This window comes from Giraffa tippelskirchi, chromosome 5 (genome assembly GCF_054371585.1).
Source record: "Giraffa tippelskirchi isolate mGirTip1 chromosome 5, T2T-mGirTip1v1.2.pri, whole genome shotgun sequence".
NCBI classification, from domain to species: domain Eukaryota; kingdom Metazoa; phylum Chordata; class Mammalia; order Artiodactyla; family Giraffidae; genus Giraffa; species Giraffa tippelskirchi.
This window is the reverse complement of record NC_137279.1, coordinates 5503284-5522803: the sequence shown is the minus strand read 5'-3', so window position 1 is coordinate 5522803 and position 19520 is coordinate 5503284. Positions and strand designations below refer to the sequence as shown.

Sequence of the window (19520 nt, the reverse complement as noted above, 5' to 3'; positions counted from 1 at the left end):
GGAGGCTGTGAGTCCTAAAGGCCAGCAGGACCTGGCTGGGAGCCTCTCGGCGCACACAGAAAGCTGGGGGGCAAAAACCCCAAAACATTCCCTTCCAGGCTCCATCCTCCTAACTGACTTGTATTCGCCATGCTGACGTTTGGCCTGGACCCCCAACCCTAAATGGAAAGTGTGTGGTATAGTAGGAAGAGAAAAGGATTTGTGAGCACTATTTAAACCCCTGCTTCCCCACTCACTGGCGATGTGACTTTCATCTCCCTGAACTCCTCATGAGTAAATGGAGACGCAGTCCCAAATTGTGAATGTGGTTGGGAGTGTTAGAAACCACAGGTGGAGTATACCAGGATGTGTGCACCTCTCCATAGCAGCTATAATCACGCTGTTGGTCCCACCCCACCCCCGCTTCACACTGTGCTGAATGCATCCTGTCGCACAGTTGTAATGAACCAATTAGAACCAAAGAAGAAAGGGCAAAAGAGAAGAGCGTTATGCCCCCCAGTGTATGTTTCTCGAGGGCAGCAGTGGGCTGCCCTTCTGTCTTTGGAGCCCTAATGCTTATTAGTGGGCTGTCTGTGCTACAACTCCCAACCAAAACAATGGAATATTCTTTACTTACGGTGTTCATCACACAGAGCACTTTCAGTTCCCCGATGTCATTTATCATTCATGTATTCATTCATTCCTCAAATATTTACTGAGATTTACTTTGTGCGAGGCACTTCCCACATGCTAGCCCTGGGTGACAGGGAACAACAGGGATTATTCTTCCCTTTGAGAGATGATGATGATGGTGGTGATGGTGATGATGGTGAAGATGATGATGATGATGTGATGAGCATGGTGGTGATGGTAGTGATGTTGATGGTGGTGATGATGATGGTGATGGTGAAGATGATGGTGATGATGGTGGTGATGATAATGGTGATGATGGTGATGATGGTAGTGAAGTTGATGTGGTGATGTGATGATGATGGTGAAGATGATAATGGTGATGGTGGTGATGGTGGTGGTGATGATGATGTGATGGTGATTATGGTGGTGTTGATGTGATGGTGATGATGTGATGATGGTGGTGATGGTGGTGATGTGATGGTGATGATGATGTGATGATGGTGGTGATGGTGGTGGTGATGATGATGTGATGGTGATTATGGTGGTGTTGATGTGATGGTGATGATGTGATGATGGTGGTGATGGTGGTGATGATGGTGGTGATGGTGGTGATGATGGTGGTGATGTGATGGTGATGATGATGTGATGATGGTGGTGATGATGGTGGTGATGGTGGTGGTGATGTGATGGTGATGATGTGATGATGATGGTGATGATGATGGTGATGGTGGTGGTGATGGTGGTGATGTGATGGTGATGATGTGATGATGATGGTGGTGATAGTGATGATGAGGGTGGTGATAGTGATGGTGAAGATGGTGGTGATGGTGGTGATTGTTGGTGGTGATGATGGTGGTGATGGTGATGTGATGGTGGTGATGTGATGATGATGGTGATGGTGGTAATATGATGATGATGATGGTGATGATGGTGATGTGATGATGATGATGGTGATGGTGCTGATGTGATGATGATGATGATGATGGTGCTGATGTGATGATGATGGTGAAGATGATGTGATGATAGTGGTGGTGATAGTGATGATGATGATGGTGATGGTGATGTGATGATGGTGGTGAAGATGATGTGATGATGGTGGTGATAGTGATGATGGTGGTGGTGATGGTGGTGGTGATGTGATGGTGATGATGATGTAATGATGGTGGTGATGGTGATGTGATGGTAATGATGTAATGATGGTGGTGATGTGATGGTGATGATGTGATGATGATGGTGGTGATAGTGATGATGAGGGTGGTGATAGTGATGGTGAAGATGGTGGTGATGGTGGTGATTGTTGGTGGTGATGATGGTGGTGATGGTGATGTGATAGTGGTGATGTGATGATGATGGTGATGGTGGTAATATGATGATGATGATGGTGATGATGGTGATGTGATGATGATGATGGTGATGGTGCTGATGTGATGATGATGATGATGATGGTGCTGATGTGATGATGATGGTGAAGATGATGTGATGATAGTGGTGGTGATAGTGATGATGATGATGGTGATGGTGATGTGATGATGGTGGTGAAGATGATGTGATGATGGTGGTGATAGTGATGATGATGGTGGTGGTGGTGATGATGTGATGATGATGGTGGTGATGATGTGATGATGATGGTGATGGTGGTGGTGATGGTGGTGGTGATGATGTGATGATGATGGTGGTGATAGTGTTGATGAGGGTGGTGATAGTGATGATGATGGTGGTGATGGTGGTGATGATGGTGATAATAACAACAGTAACCCCAGCATTTACTGAGTCTCACTGGGCACCAGGCACTGCTCTCCGCCTTTACTTGCTCTAACGCCTTTAATCTTCACAACAAACCTAGACACAGTTATCCCCTTTGACAAATGAGACAGTTGAGCACAGAGAGCTCAAGTGACTTTCCCGAAGCCATGACACCAGTAAGTGCAGGGGCAAGGTCAGACCCAGCCAGGCATCCTGACCACAGCTTTACATCGTGTGTTGGTCAAGAGAAAAACTGGAGACTAAGGACAAGAGAGATTTAGTGATAAGACCAGGAACTGAGTTGAACTGTGGTCATTCCAGTCACCTTGTGAATCTCTCTTTAGGTGACAACAAGCCATAAATGATTACACAATCCATTCTCCCTGGAAGAATAAACCCTGGCCCCTGCCAGGCATTCAAGTATCATTTCTAGGATGCTAGTTGCAGAGTTCCTGAAAGTCTGAGGTGGGGAGTTACTGCTCCGTGTCAGACCTGGTGCTGCTGGGGCAAGCTGCCCACAGTCCACAGAGCTGCCCCCGCTGGGAAGTAACTCTGCCTTGGCACTTTCCAGGCACTGTGAAGAGCCCTAGACCCTGCAGCTTTATGCCATCAAGTCAAAGCATTGCCCTCTTGTTACCCTCCCAGGAGTTAAAGGTCCTCAGAGCCCCTACAGGAGAAAAATCTGCATAACCTTAATTAACAAAGAGATTTTTAAAAACTTCCTGGGCTCCAGATTTATAGGGAGGGTGAAATTAAACACCACCGCTAAAACTGGCTATCAGGGAATCTCGTTAGCACTAATGTTCATTTATAGTTTGACTTCCCAACATTTAATTCTTTTTTGGTGGGAGAGAGGGACTGACAATTTAAGACCCAGAAAGATGGTTTTACGACTGGTGCAGCTATAAATCAAACTTATAAAGTTCATAAAAATTGTTAAAATAAAAAATGGTTTAATAGGAATGTTTTATGGCCCATAACATTATTATAGCTGTTTTATTCCCTCTGCGTTAGGGGTTTAATTGGATCGCCACAATTCTGGGGATTCTCCGTTTTTATTGGATGGAGGGTAATCTTAAATCAAAATGGCCCCAAATGTCTTCAATATGGCGCCTCATTTATCAGCCGCCGCCCTGCAGGCTGGGTGCTGAGCCTCGGCACCCTCATAGAGGACGGGCGAGACACCTTCTTTCTCTCTTGAGTCCCCAGGAGCGGCTGCCCTCTGGGGAACCTCCGCAAGGTGGCTGAACCGTTATATGGCCCAGGCCAGAAAGAAATCAGAGCCAAAAGGGAAAAATGGGCTCCAGACCAGGATGTCTTGGAATAAAATCCCGAATTAGGATGCGATGAGAGAACATGTGCTCTGGAGCCCAACAGCCTGGTGACCAGATTTGGCTCTATCGTATGTGAAGCATGTGACCTTGAAGGCGGTGGCTCAGCCGCTCAGGGCTTTGGTTCCTCCTCTGTAAAATGGGGACAGTCGTACGTAACTCACAGAACTGAAGGCCGGCTAGGCTACCCCACCTCCCTCTAACAGAAACACAAGGCAGACCATGTGGATAACTTTCCATTTTTTTACTAGTCACATTTAAAAAGTAAAGATGAACGGATGAACGTAATGTTAACAATGTTGTCTCTAACACCACTGATCTAAAATAATTGTCATTTAAACACGTAATCAACGTAAACATTATTAATGAGACAGTTGGTATTGCATTTCAGTTCATATAAACATTATTAATGAGACAGACCTTTATGCAGGCTCAGTCATTGAAATTCAGTGTGTCTTGTACCTTGACAGCATACCTGAGCGCGAACACTCACAGGGCATCTCCCTTTGGTCTAGGCAGATTCTAAGAGCCCAGCAGCTACAGGTGGCAAGTAGCTACCATACTAAATAGCAGCGGTGATTATCCCTAGCATTCCTCACCTCCTCACCCTCTACCTTACCTATTCCATCAGCTTCTAGAAATATCGACAGTCCCACTTCCCAAGGTACCGACATTCACCTGAAGTGTCTCTCTCATGTCCTCCTCAGGTGTCAGACAGATCGGTGGTGGCCCTGGTCCCCAAGCAGACCTCCTCCTACAACATCCCCGCCTCCGCCAGCATCTCCCGGACGTCCATCAGCAGATACGGTGAGGACCGCAGAGGCAGCGTGGGCGGCCAGCGGCGTCTTCTGTGACTCCAGGGGCTGCTCTCCACCCTGCTGACAGTGGGAGGCCTGTGCCGCTGCTGCTGCTGGCCTGCAGTCAAAGGAGGCCGGAACGGCCCGTCTCCTCAGGGCTGTGGCACCAGGCGGCCCCGTGCGCCTTTCCTTCGCTAGCCCAGGTCTGATGGAGGAGTCTGAAGGGCCCAGAACCAAGGAGGCCCCTGGATGGGACGTCCACAGAACCCAGTCCCAGTGTATGCTTACTGTCCTGACCGAATCATTAACAACGTCCCCCCTTTAGCTCTCGGTGATACGGACCAAATAACTTCCCTGGTGGCGCAGATGGTAAAGAATCTGCCCGCAATGTGGGAGACCTGGGTTCGATTCCCTGGGTCGGGAAGATCCCCTGGAGGAGGGCATGGCAGCCCACTCCAGTATTCTTGCCTGGGGAATCCCCATAGACAGAGGAGCCTGGCAGGCTGCAGTCGATGGGGTCGCAGAGAGTCGGACACGACTGAGCGGCTAACACTTTCGCTTCCCTTTCCCTTTGGCTCTCACTAGTATCCCGATGTGGGCACCTGAGTGCTGGGCGCCCTGTGCCCTCTGGGAATGAGGTTGAGGTGTTCCAGTTTCTCTTTCTCTGTTTCCTCCAGTTCTGGGTGGCGCTAGGCTTCGAGCCGTCCAGCCAAAGGACCCTCAGGCCTGAAGCCAGCAGCTGCAGGAGAGGCTCAGGCAGTTCTGTATTCTGGGCCCCTCAGTAAGAAGGAGCCTTAACTCCTGAGAGGCAGCTTTTCCATTCACAGACCCTCAGTGTCCACACTTCGATCAAAGCCCCTGTGAGAACATCTGGTTGACATTCTACCTATTGATTGTTCTTGGCTGGAAGCATCCAGGGAAGGAGGTATTCCTGAATTCCCCAGGGCCGCTCTGGCTCACAGAATTTCTAGATCCTCTTTTTGCAAAAAGATTTCAAGCTGTCCGCACGCCAGCCAAGGATCCCTAAAATAACCCACCAAATATGAAACCCCAAGGGCTCCCTTCCGATCGAAACCGGCTTGTTCTTAGTGAAGGCAGCAGGTGGGCAGGGATTCTAGAAGGATTCTACAAGCAAGGATGAGGAAATGAGTCACTCACGGGCCTCCGCCGCCCCCTTCTCCTCAGACTCCTCCTTCAGGTACACAGGCAGCCCCGACAGCCTGCGGTCTCGGGCCCCCATGATCACCCCGGACCTGGAGAGTGGGGTCAAGGTGTGGCACCTGGTGAAGAACCACGACCACGGGGACCAGAAGGAGGGGGACCGGGGCAGCAAGATGGTGTCTGAGATCTACCTGACCCGGCTGCTGGCCACCAAGGTAACAGTCCCTGCTCTGCCCCGCCCAGGGAGGGTACCTCAGAGATGTGTCCTGCCCCAGCCCCTACCCGGCCCATGGCGTAGGGAGGATGCTGCGGGCTCTGCCCCTCATGGGGACCCACCTGGACAAGGAGGGCCTCGTCCTGGGGCGCGCTTCCCTGGAGATCAGGCCGCTACTGTTCTCTACCCTGCAGCAAAAATCACAATGGTCCTGTCTGCCCGGCTCACTCCATAGGCCCCCCATTACTCCTCAGAGGACTGGTGCTTCTGGGTCCCCATACCCCTCAGGAAGATACTGGGGTTTTTATTGGTAAATATGAGATGGGCGGATATGTTGTCTTCCTCCATCAGTGCCTTCTCTGCCCACACTGGGAGGAAAAGCATGAAGGCCCGGTCCTTCTGGTAATCTAAGAGAAAGCTTACCCTTGCCCATTCCATTGCGTGTGTGGGTGCTAAGTCGCTTCCGTCAAGTCCAACTCTTTGCGACTCCACGGGTTGTAGCTCTCCAGGCTCCTCTGCCCATAGGATTCTCCAGGCAAGAATACTGGAGTGGGTTGCCATTTCCTCCTCTTGGGGGTCTTCCTGACCCAGGGATCAAACCCATGTCTCTTGAGTCTCTTGCATTGGCAGGTGAGTTCTTTACCACTAGCCACTTGGGAAGCCATCTCTTCTACCCCCCAAATGCTGACAGAAGCTGAGATCTAAAGTAGTTTTCCAGCCTCCCTAGCAGAGAACAGTATACCTATAAGCGTTGCAACCACATATAGCTTGTTTTGACAGGACTCTCCTCCACTGATCCCACAGAAATGCTGCTGAAATTCTAATACAATGGCATCTCAGACTTGTTCCCTGAAGTGTCACAGAAATACACCATCAGAGAATGTGTCTCAAATTTTGCTTCGAATAATATACTGATAAGAGACCAGACTTCCCAAGTGGCTCAGTGGTAAAGAATCCATCTGCCAGATCAGGAGATGCAGGAGATGTGGATTCTATCCCTGGGTCGGGAAGATCCCCAGGAGGAGGGCATGGCAATCCGCTCCAGTAATTTTGCCTGGGAAATCCCGCAGACAGAGGAGCCCGGTGGGTTATAGTCCATGGGGTTGCAAAGAGTTAGACACAACTTAGCAACTGCATGCTTACAAAGAGATACCAAAAGGCTGGACATTTACTGACCTTCAGAGATGTTTCTTGAACCTGCGAACTGTGGGCCCCAGGCCCAGCCTTGGCCCTGCCCCCCGATACCCTCCAAGGCCCTGTGATCAGGGCTGTGCCTGCGTGTTCTTGGATCTGTACCCTTCGCCCAGTCCTCACTCCAGACCCCACTTATCCCAGGCTGCTCACACGGTGAGCCCTTTCACACCTTCCTGCCAGACCCTCTGCTGTCCTCCCCTGCTCCTGCTGGGAGAGTCCCAGTCCTCTGGCTGGTTCTTTAGGTGCCCTCTCATACCAGCCCGTGCCCCTCATCCCCTGTGGGAAGCCTGAGCTCAGAGCATTTGCTGTCTTCCATCAAACTCCCCCTGCCCACACCCACCTGGCATGGACACAAGCATAAATGTGCACGTGGCTCCCGGTTGGAGGAGATTCTTCCCAGTAATCTGCAGCCCATCAGTCCTTCCCACCTCCCTGACACCCCAACAGGACCCTCCCCCGCCCCACCTCTACCGCCCTGTCTGCACAGCCTGGCATCACAGACAGATTTTTGAGGCAGGATCTGTCCAAGCAAGGCACCATCTGGCCTGTGCGTCTGCAGCCGGCCCCCCTCCCCCCCACCTCACCCTCTCCCACCGCCCCTCCCCCAGGGCACCCTGCAGAAGTTCGTGGACGACTTGTTTGAGACCTTGTTCAGCACTGTGCACCGGGGCAGCGCGCTCCCCCTGGCCATCAAGTACATGTTTGATTTCCTGGATGAGCAGGCAGACAGACACAACATCCATGACACAGATGTGCGGCACACCTGGAAGAGCAACTGGTAAACCCCTCGGGCAGCCCAGGGCGGGCTGCAGCCTGGTGAGGCCAGGACCCGGGGGGGCGGGGGCATGGAGTAGGGCCCAGCAGGGACCAGGGTGATGGGGGCGGGAACCTGTTCTCGGCCGTGGCTGGGCAATCCAAGGCTCCTAGGACAAACATGCGCTCTGCAGAGCCGACGTGGTCCCCAGGCGCCAGGCAGAGCCCGCCCAGCGTAGGGCCCAGCACCAGGACACATGCACACTTGACCTCCTGCCCTTTCAGGCCGAGACCCTCCCCCAGGCCGCACCTCCTCCTCTGACTTGTGGTTCTCGGGAAAGGCAGCCGGGGGAACCCACACAAAGAGCCACATCCAAGACCAACAGAGCGGGCCAGGCTGCGCAGGCCTCCCGAGCACAGCAGAGTCTTGGGCACTTCCTGACATGGGGAAAGTGCTGCATTAAACTCAGACCCCGGGGGAGCCTGGCCAGTGCTGTGGGAGAGCTTGCACCTGCCGTGGACTTGAGCCCACCAACGAGAGGAGGCCGTTGCACATGCAACCCCTTAAGGCCGAGTGATTGCCCCAGTGCCACGGCTCTCAGGAAGCCACGGGCAGGAGGTCCTGCGGGCAGACTCCGTCCCCTAAGGGGCCCTCCGCGGGCAGACCCAGCAGTGGGAGAGATGGCTCCCCCGGGGCCCTTTGCACGAGACTTCTCTCTGCTGGATTTTGAACCTGGATCACACACCAAGCTAAAGACGGGCCCTCAGGTCCCTCAGGCCTGGCCAAGAGGCCGAGCACAGACCTTCCCTCAGGAAGGAGCAGGGAGAGGGGAGAGAGGAGGTTCAGGCCCTGGGGTTGGGCAGGCCGCCCACACAGCTGTCTGGAGTCAGCCCTCTCCTCAGAAAACAGAGCCGGCACAGATGGGCCCCGGCTGTTATTTAGGAATCAAAAGTCCTAGCAACCAGCAAAACACTGGGGGGAAACCCAGCCCCAGACCCCATCTATCCCTCCCTTTCCAGGGTGTTGTGGCTGCCAAGCCCTCCAGAGGCCGCAGCTTTTGATCCCAGTGGAGCGAATCGAAGAGGCTCTGGTGGTCTTGGGGCGTGGAGCCCCCCAGGGCAGGTCCCTGAGACCGGCCTTTCGTCCGCATACCCAGGGCCAGGGCCATGGCTGTTCCATGGCTTTGGAGCTCCCCCCACCACCCCCAGCCCGGACCAGCGTGATTGCAAGGAAATCAAGATAAAGTTCTGGATCATCCTCCTCTCTGCAGCTTCTGTTTCTGGCCAAGTCATAGAAACGCCTTCCCCTGGAGTTGTGGGGGGGAGAGTCCACTTAGCCAGACCTCAGATACCTAATGTCCAAGGAGAGAACGCTGGAAGTTTCCAGAGCTGCCAGGGGAAGGGAGGGTGGACCAGAGGAGCCACCTCTCTGCCCTGGCCACCTCCTCCAGGTTAAATGCAAAGATAGGCGGAAATCCTAATGGAAGGCCTTGGATCTGGGCAAAGCTGATCTTTCCCAACACTTGGCATGGGGTGCGGAGACATCTGGGAAGGTCTGGGGTCCAGGAGAGTCAAAAGACAAGGCAGGAGAGAGGGGAGGTCGGCCCAGAGGACAAGCTGGAGGACAGAGCTCACTGCGCAGAGGAGCCCAAAGAGTTAAGGGCCGGCGGGCGGCTGGAGAGGAGGGCCAAGTTGGAAAAGGCCACAGAAACAGCAGCTGTTCTGATTTTGAAGGGGAATAAATGGGCTTATCCTCCTCACGGCCAAAGGAGCAGAGAAAACGCATTCTCCTCCGATTATAAATTCCCCAACTCGCAGAAAGAATTCTCCTAACGACTGATCAGTTGCTCTTGGGGTGGGAAAAACGCGGAGCCCCAGCGAGTCATTCCCAGCGTGCCAACAATGGCCTCCTCTTCTGCCTCTGCCCCTGCCCCTGCCCGGAGCCGAGAACGCCCTGGGGAGAGCTCTGAAAGAGCTGCCCCCAGGGGAGCCCATCCCTCCGCCCAGGGCCAGCGGGGCTAGCCCTGGGAAGCAGCCGGCCGGCCCGGCTGGGCGGGGAACCCAGGTGGGGCCTTTGTGCCCGCTTCGAGGCTGGGGCTGCTGCCCCGTCCTTCCAGACAATGGCCACGGGCACCAGGAAGGGGCCTCTGAGAGCCTGGGGGCTTTGTCTGAGGCTCTGAGAAAGCGGTGCAGGCCCTCGAGACTTGGGCTTCCCTGGGGGCACAGGGATCTTTGGAAAAGACCTCCAGGAGGGAGCAAAGCCACCCACGCCCACTTCCGAGCTGTTGAAGGACGAGGTCTGTGCCCCGTTAGGGCACAATGGGGCTTCATCCTTCCAGCGTCAGTCAAAGCGTAGGCTAAATTAGCAGCCCTGGCTGGACCAGTTTTCTGTGATTCCATTCTCTCACCCTTCAGAGAGAATTTTGCTTTAGCGGGGGAGGGAAGAATGTTAGTGGGTGGCATGGGGCCGGGCCCGGACGCAACCCTCAGAGACCCCTCTGCCCTCTCCTCCAGCCTCCCTCTGCGCTTCTGGGTGAACGTGATCAAGAACCCCCAGTTTGTGTTTGACATCCACAAGGGTAGCATCACGGATGCCTGCCTCTCTGTGGTGGCCCAGACCTTCATGGACTCTTGCTCGACCTCAGAGCACCGTCTGGGCAAGGACTCCCCTTCCAACAAGCTGCTCTACGCCAAGGACATCCCCAGCTACAAGAGCTGGGTGGAGAGGTCAGTAGCATCCTGAGGACCTGCCCAGACCCCAGTGCCTGCTTCATTCCCTCCTCTGGGTGTCACTGACCAAGGACTCAAAGCCATGCTTGTGGTCCCTTCCAGACCTCAAGCTCATCTTTTTCTCCCTTGCCCAGAGTTCCTGCTGGGGGAGGAAACGGGAGCTTTGCACCCTGTAAGTCAGATTTAGCATTCTGATCACCCTTTACTGAGCACATGCTAAGCACCCAGCATGTTGATGAAGATGTTGTATGTATCGTCTCACTAAAATACCCAACAGAGCTGAGAAGTAGGTCTTATTATCATCCCCTTTTTACTAAGGAGGCCCCCTGAAGCACAGAGATGCCAAGTGTCTTACCCAAGGACACACAGCTAGCAGGGCGCTGAACTGGAATGTGAATACTGAGAGTCTGGTCACAGCACTGTGGACTCTGGGCTGAGGGAGAACAAGTATCCAGGCCCCAAACTCAGCTTAAGAGCCGAGGCCAGAGCAAGCTTCGTTAGAGGAGAAACAGGGAAGCAGCTGGGGTACACCCATCCTCTCTGGGGTCCTGGGGCCAGGGTACGTATAGGCAAGTCTTTGCTGAGTCTCCCACCAAGGAGCCTGTCCTCTCTCTGGCAGATACTATGCAGACATCGCCAAGCTCCCCGCCATCAGTGACCAGGACATGAACGCCTACCTCGCCGAGCAGTCCCGCCTGCATGCCGTGGAGTTCAACATGCTGAGTGCCCTCAATGAGATCTACTCGTATGTCAGCAAGTACAGCGAAGAGGTGAGACGGAAACCCACACCCAGAGGACCAGGCAGGTTAACCAGAAAGCTGGGCTCCATCCTTAAACACAGCCAAGGGTGGTAATTCCAGAAACATTCATGGAGTCAAAAAGTCACCCGCTCTTTCTTTGGAAGCCAACCTATCCTCTCCTGATTCATCCTGTGCCTTCTTACACCTTATATTGTCTTGTCTTCATTGTTAATGTGATCCATAACACTTCTATTGAATATTGTCATTGTTGCCCAGTTCAAAGTAGATGATGAATTTCATCCCTTCTGAAACAGTAAATCAGACTATTCTTTGCAGTTGGGCAGATGCTGTCAGTTACCTTTCAGACAGACAGGTGGACATGGCTAGATCCTGAAGAGGACAACATCAGGACAACAAGTCGTGCATCAGCATCGTACCTGAGCACAGTAGTAGCAGTGGCAGTCATAGTAATAGCTAACACTTAGACAGCACTTCCTGTATGCCAAATGTTTCTAAAGCTTTAGATAAATACATGCATACACACACATACGTATATCATGTAGCTGTTCAGGTAATCATCTGCATTATTTAGAGCTGTGTTCGTTGGGCAGGATGGAAAGGCAGATGGAAGGATGAAGGGTTTGGGGGAAGCCGTCTCGCATGCTGCGTGCTGAGCCTGCCCCACCTTTGTTTCCGCCCCTCAGCTCATCGGGGCGTTGGAGCAGGACGAGCAGGCGCGGCGTCAGCGGCTGGCGTACAAGGTGGAGCAGCTCATCAACGCCATGTCCATTGAGAGCTGAGAGACGGAGCCTCCCATTCCTGGGAAGAGGGACCCGTGAGAGCTGTCACACGGGGCGTCTCAGGAGGAAGGACAAGTGAAGGGGGTCAGGCCCCAGAGCTTGCTGTCCCCTGAGACCCTAACCCCGGGGAGAGGGGAGGGCCCCTCTCCCTACGCCAGCCAAGTTTCGTCCCAGCCGGCCCCTGCAGGGAGAGACCAGCGGCATCACAGCCACCCACGCCGAGAGGGACGCAGGGGCCTGGAGAAGGTGGTTCTTCAAGCTGAGAGGCGCAGCTGGGCACGGTTCTGCCTCTGTGACTGCTGCTTTGCATGAAAACTCATTTGATGTATATTGGGGAAATAATGAGAACTTTATTTAATTTTTTTTTTTAAGAAAAAGGAAAACCAGAAATAAAACAAAAAGCCTCCCTGTTCATCCCGTCCAACTTTTGTTTAATTCTGCTTTCTGTCCCCCTTCCTTCTTCTGCCCCCGTCCCTCCTTCCTCGCACAACTCCTGGTTCCCAACAGCTGGAAAAAAGTCTACAAAGAGATGCTGAGAGAAAATGATTCTTTCCTTGCCCTTGAAATCTTCTTTGTCTAAGAAGTGAGGGGGAGAAGAATGAGCACAAGTTGGCACCAAACGCTCCGAAGGAAGACAGGCCAGTGAAACCAGAAGAGGTGGGGAAGGCGGGACTTTGCACACACGGCAGAGCCGTCGGGCTCCACCCTGCTGAGGGCAAGCTGAGCTTTATATCTGCACATCCGTGCGTCCTCTTCTCCAGCGGACCTGTGTGTCTCAAGAGCACCGACGCTTTCTGCTACTGTTTGGTGGTTTTCTTTAAACCTAAACCTCAACAAGTGAGGAGCTGATTTTGGTACTTTTCCTTCGGGTTTCCCTACAGTGACTACCAGACGTGAGAGCTGGGCCTCTCCCAGAGTGGACGCCTGGTCTCCCAAAGGACGCTGAGCAGCTCTGCCTTATATCCATCCCCGTGGTGAACCAGGCTCCCCGGGGGCAGGGCCCTGGAGGTGTGCGGGCCAGGCCTCTGGGAAGTTCCGTTCGGGAGCTGACGGGGGGACATGGGTGTTCGGACTCTGCTCCAGTCCGCCCGTGGTTTCTTACAATTAAACAGAAAAATCAAACACTGTTTACAGCAAGCAATACTTGAAGAGCATAGGTTCAAGAAGCTGCAGTATTTATTGTTGTGCTTTCTTTGTTTTATTCTCTCGTGCCTAGAGAGGGGAGATGACCCTTCGCTCGTATGCGGACGCTCCTGGTGGTCTGAGCACTGGCCGCAGCAGAGAGGACTGTAGCATCCCCAGGTTCCGTCTTCTGCCTCTCTCTCTCTCTTCCTCTTGCATCCTCATGAATTCGAAGGACAAGTAGGTGGCTTCTCACTGGGCTTCTGCCTTTCCTGCTGACACCTAAATCCATGGATGCCCAGCTGTCCTGAGTGTAGTTTCCAGGTAAAGAGACCAAAGCTCCATGCCCTGATCCGGAGGCCCTGTGGAAGGCGGTGGGGGCATCCTGGGAAAGGACCCCACTCCCCCCGGTGCAGGGCACTGGTGACTGGACAGCCACCAGCTTCCAGGCCTCTCACCTTGGCATGGATACAAGCAGCCAGCTCCAAGTTCTCTGCAGGCAGCCACAGAGAGAGTGGGAAGGATGAGAGGAAGGAGAGGGATGGGAACGGAGGCTGCTGGAGAGGTCCCATCTGCCCTGCTCTGCGAGGGGCTGCGGTGCCGGGAAGTGGGACCAGCCATCCTCGGAGAGACCAGACCAGGGTCACTTCCTCTGTGATTAACTCTGGGCCCCAGCTCCTCTGGGCCCGGATTTACCTCCAAGCCCTTCCAGTTTCCAGAGACTCTGCTGACCACACTGGATTGCTAGGAAGGGGCTGGGGGAGGGGGCGCGCTGAGGGCTGGCTTCCATGGCTGGTGTGTGGCTCTGGATCGCTGTGCTCACCGCACGGCAGACATCACCGGGTCGCCTCAGCTCCGGTTTCTTGCCTGAATGCGGCTGACAAATGGGGAGAGAAAAGCATTCAGCAAAATACTCAGGAAACGCGCTGTTTTCATTATAATTCACAACCAGCCATGCCCAGACCGCTTCCTTCTGATAATCGACTTCTGCTAGAAGTTTCTCTGGGCCCTGCTAATAGCCTGAAAGAAATCCTAATGACTGGCCTTCTGCACTAAGCCAAAGTGTTTGCCCTTCGTAGCACCCAAAGCTTATCAGCTCAGAGCCCACGATGTATGGAGATGAAAGGCGAGGCGATACTGGCAAGGGGAGTGTGAGCGGTGGTGCCCACAGAAGAGTGAAGCCCCTCCCCTCATTTTTCTTCTGAGCTCCGAATGAAGGTGGTCTGGTCACACCACTGCTTAGATGGGCACCTCGGGCTTTACTCCACCAAGAAGTAAAAGCTAGACATCTCAGCTGCGTCATGACCAACCCTGACCTCCGTGCGTCTGCCCGCTGTTTCCCAGCAGCGACTTTTGGTGACCACTCACCACCCCTGGGGCTGCGTCCTTGATGGTTTGGGGGGTAGTGGGAGAATGGTAAGAGGGTGACCGCTCAGAGAGTGGACAGGAGAGTCAACAGAGCTCATATGAGAGGCTCCACCACCTTTCTCAGGATTCCTCAGGAGGACTGGGGCAGGTGGGCTGGCGAAGGAGGTGGCACGGGGCATCCCTAAAGAAGGAAAGAAGATCAAGGAAAACTACACAGGACTCAAGTCAGGCCGTGAGGGTGAAATGGTGGAGAACCTTGCTTGGCTTTGGGTCACCAAGAGTCCACGCCCTGCGGGATGGGCGGAGAGGGCCTCCCTCCTCACCGTCATCCAATGTGGAGATACCCTAACCTCGCGTAAGGAATAAGTGTTCAAGTCACAGCCTCTGCCCCCACATGAAGCCATCCATCTTGGAGGGAAGCCGAGAGAGACTGCTCTCTCTGAAAGTTTGATCCAGATCCATCTTGTTTCACCGAAGTGGACAAGAGGCAGTTCACCAGAAAAGGGAAAGCACCCCAGAAAATGCGCTTGGCAAGACAGAGGGTGTCCACGCCCGAGATGGGTGAGCTGGCCTGAGCCCCTCCAGCTGGCCTGCTGCCTCCTCCCAACCTCCGCAGAGGCTCCGGGGCTTCAGGGCCTACCCCCCACTCCTGTCACCCCGCTCCAGCCCAGCTCAGAACTGTCTCTGACCCACTTCTGGCAGAGTGCTCCCCATCCTTGGAAAGTTCAGTCACTGAAAGCAAGGAGCCCCTGGGAGCTTCGCTCACGAGATGGAGCTGTTTCCTGCACGTATTCATTCATTCAGGGAGCGTTCCTGAGCTAAGGCTGTTCCCCAGGCCCTGCTCCAGGTACTGAGGAATGAGCGAGACTGAGAAAGGCCTCTTTCTAGCACACGGACATTCTTCCGGTTGCTGGTTCCTGTCATCATCTTAGCGCTCCTCCTGGACCTGCAGAGGGCACACGTTTTGGAGGAAAGGGGAGCAGGAAGGTTGGAAGAAAGCCGACCGACCCAGCTGCCTTACCTCCTTCCAGGGACGGTCCTCCAGCCACAAGGGCCTTTCCTGTCCCCGCCGCCGCCGTCTCTTCTGGTGCCCCTCCACCTGCTGCTTGAGCTCCTGACCTTCCTTCATTTCTGCCAAAAGAGGACAAGAAATATCAGTGGAGGCTCCTGGCCCTGCTGAGCATGAAGCAGAAGCGATAGACGGGGTGGGCTGGCCTGTGATGGTCTGGGCAGCACAAATAAGGAATGTTTCTAGAAGCCTTTGGCTGATTAGCATCCAGGCGCATCCCAGTTGCCACACCTGCCCCCACTCAGTTCAGTTCAGTCACTCAGTCATGTCTGACTCTTTGTGACCCCATGGACTGCAGTACGCCAGGCCTCCCTGTCCATCACCAACTCCTGGAGCTTGCTCAGACTCATGTCCATCGAGTCAGTGATGCCATCCAACCGTCTCATCCTCTGTTGTCCCCTTCTCCTCCCGCCTTCAATCTATTAACCTGCGGCAAATACTGAGCCGGCAGCTGCCCCAGAGGGGGGCCTGCTGTTCCTTGCCATGCTGTGTCCTGACTCGGGCTCCTGGGGCCTGGCCGTGGACAGGAAAGAACTGAGACTCGGGGGTGGGGGCTCTGTGGGTGAGAGGACGCAGAGGAGTTTGGCGGACCCGGGGCGGTGGAAGCGGACCCTGTGGGTTCAGGGCCTTCTTGCGCCTCCTCTCAGGAAGAAGCTTTGAGAAGGTGGCAGCATCCTCTTTGTCAACCCGCCTCTCTTCCCCCATCTCTTCCCTTTCTGCCGATTTCCCCAAGAGTGAAGGTATAGCCTCTGGGGCTCACGATATCACGGATGAGAGATGAAGTTTCACCCCTGGTATTAGGGAGGTCCCAGGAGACAGGGCCTCAGCCCCGTCAGCAAACTGGAGAGTCTTTGTGGACACGCTCACGGCACTCCCCTCGCCCAGAAGGCCTCTCCCCTCCGACCTTTCTGTGCTGAGGCCTCAGGGGACAGGGGAGGCCCTGCCCAGATTTCGGTCACAGCCCCGACGACCCTGGCCTCCTGTGCTCTCCATGTCGGCATTACGGCAGGAGAACGTGCTGGAATGTGGTTCCCCCTGCAGAGCAGATGTTGCCAGGTGTGTCAGGGAGGGAGGGACAAGCTCTTTAGACCATGAGCCTAGGGACCTGAGCCCGCCTGCCTCTCCCCTCAACTTTTCCTTCCCAAACTCACTCTTCTTGACACACTGGAATCTGTACTATATATATATATATATTTTTAAGAAAATAGAATGATAGCTGTCTGGTTTTGTTGTTTTTACAGGTGTTGTGGAATAAAAGCTGTAAGAAAATTACGTATTTAAAATGTTCCAATAAAATGGGATTTTTTTGTTATTCTAATATATTATTGTGTACCTATTGTAAATATGAAACACTCCTATTTTGCAAGCCAAGGACACAATTTGTACTGTTGTTATATATAAATAAAGTTTACTGGATAAAAAACCTTATATCTTCAAAGAAACCTGGTTGTTCGGTAGCACATTTGCAGAATAACGTTTCATGGGCATATTTAAGAAGCAGGGTACTCATGGGAAGATGAGCTAAGTTGTTTTGAGGGACTCCTAGAATTTTCTCTGGAGCTGGAGCTTATTAATGTCCAGCTATCAGTGTCAACACAGACACAGACACAGACACACACACACACACACACACACACACACACACACACACACTCTGGCTTGCGCGCACACACACACACACACACACACACACACACTCTGGCTTGTACCCATAGGTGAACACTGCCCCCTAGCCCCAAGACCCAAAACATTGCTTTTCTCCAACAGGAGGCTGACAGTGCAGACTTGAGATTGAGGTACTTTCCTAGGGGTGAAAGAGGTCTCCAAAGGAGGAAATCCACCCACAGTCCTTCCTGAAAATTGCATTCATTTCTTTGTATTAAACATTTTAAGCACCTACCGTAGCCCAGCATTGTGGTGAGTGCTGGGGGATGAAACACTAAATGAGAAAGACATAACCTTTGCCTTCATCAGCCTTTCAGGGTGTGAGAATCATAAGGATTCCGAAAAAGGAGTGTCTCAGCAGTGCCATGGAGGAATTTTATGGGCTGTTTTTTTTGTGTTTTTTTTTTTCATTCTCAGTTGCAGGATTAAGGGTGAATTAAGAGAAAGAGGCCAGACAGCGTGTGCTTTTAGATCCAGCCCAGGGGAGAGGCCTGGGCTTAAAGCAGTTCAGGCTGACGTGGAGTCCAGAGGCAAAGAGGCCTCCAGGTAGGGAGCTGAGGTTTGGCCTGAGGGTGCCGTGTCCCATCCACGTCTCTTTCCCCATTTTGCTTTCTCACGTCCCAGAGTGTGTGGGTGACACTTCCATTCAGCTGCTAAAAGGAGCAGATGAGGATAACTCGTCAATTTGACATTTCAACTGAGCGTGCCAGGAAACCACCGCTCTCCCCCGCCACGAGATCAGAACTGTGTCTGGGCCCACAGCCTCGCTCCCAGCACCAAAAGGGGAGGATCCTTAAGGATAAGACACAGCCTTCAGAGAGTCTCCAAGCTGATGGCAGAGATAGCCCCTGCCTTCAGGGTGACTCCAGCCAGACAGAGGAGACACAGACCCTGATCTCGGGGACAGCCCAGTTTTATATGGACAGACCACGCATGTACGAATGGGGCCCAGGAAATTTTTATTTCAAACATTTTTTTGAAATGATTTCAAAATGATTTTGAAAAACAAAATCGTATCAACAAATGCATGTTGATAAATCTAGGGCACTCTAGATTGGTGGGATTATTATGGATTCAGAGACAATTCCTATGAAGATATTTCACTGCCTATTCTGCAGCCTCTGAGTTTATTTAGGGTGTTGTGTGTACACACACACACACAGTCGCTCCTGAAGAGAGTGGAGAGATGCCAGTGCTGGTCCTGAGGGTGAGGAAATGCAAGCACAACACCCTGGAGAGACGGAAGGAGATCACGTTGCCCAGGCCTGTGTCCAGGCCTGTGTGTAATTAGTGCATCGCTTTCAGTTGCACGCAGGGTTTTGTTGTGAGTGCAGCAGGTTGTTTGGCTAAGGTTAAACCATCCTCCGCTTCTCTTCTAAATGCAGACCTTGAGCACTGGAAGCACTCTATTCTACCGCATTGACAAAGCTATAATCGTTCCTCAGCAGAAGCAATAGTGTGGCCCCAGCCAGCTCCTGGAGGGTCAGCCTCCGCCACTGCCGGCTGGGACCCTGGGGTCTGCTGGGCTGGGACACAGGCCCATATGGGCTGGATGGAGGGGGCTGTTTCTCTGCATGGAGTCTTGTACCCCAGACTTTCTCCAATATTCTTTTCACCACCACCCCCCACCATGTCTCCCCTCAGCAACTTGAACTTGAGGCACTGCTGTTATTAAATATCTGCTGCAGGAACTACTATCGTCCGGGAAGGAGGAAATCATGGAGGAGGGAATCCACCAGGCATCTGTCTGTCCCACTCATGACTGTCATCCCAGAACGGAGCACAGGGCACACCAGATGGGCCGATAGCAGATGCCCGATCAGAAAGTTCTGAACGAATGAATGATTAAATGAGAGGGTGCTGTGAACCACCTCCTTATCACAGACACTGAAACATCCTCTCTTTCAGGGTCACTCAGTCTCATGTGATAGGCAGATTCCATTTTTTTTTTTATAGTCTGAGGAGCAGAGAGGTTAAGGGATTTGTTTAAGGTCACACAGCTACTCTGCTCTTTCCACTGCACAACACTGCCTTCCATTTGCTCTAGAACCATTTAATACTTGAAAGGCTTCCCAGGCCTTGATCCTTGACCTTGTAACAGGCAAGGGCTAAGAGAGCACTCTTCAGCATCCATTACTGTCCACAATTGCTCGATACAATCACTGTCTATCCATTACTTGTAGTGAGAACCCTAAACCAGGCTCTATTAGACAAACAAAGG

At 53.1% G+C, this 19520-nt stretch overlaps 1 protein-coding gene across 2 annotated transcripts in view; it reads left to right on the top strand.

Moving 5' to 3' along the window:
• The window catches only part of PLXNA2 (plexin A2), a 228006-nt gene extending 215517 nt beyond the window's left edge, over positions 1-12489 (top strand). The window contains exons 27-32 of one of the 2 annotated variants that reach the window (XR_014055223.1): positions 4394-4493; positions 5682-5859; positions 7661-7830; positions 10320-10532; positions 11155-11305; positions 11980-12489. Coding sequence is in view for 1 of the 2 variants with exons in the window: in XM_081495369.1 (XP_081351495.1) it covers positions 4394-4493; positions 5669-5859; positions 7661-7830; positions 10320-10532; positions 11155-11305; positions 11980-12075 (921 nt within the window). In the remaining variant the exon portion in view is untranslated. Of the gene's footprint in view, positions 1-4393; positions 4494-5668; positions 5860-7660; positions 7831-10319; positions 10533-11154; positions 11306-11979 lie in introns of both variants that reach the window. The other variant, XM_081495369.1, reaches the window with a different exon arrangement.
• Positions 12490-19520: the final 7031 nt, after the last annotated feature.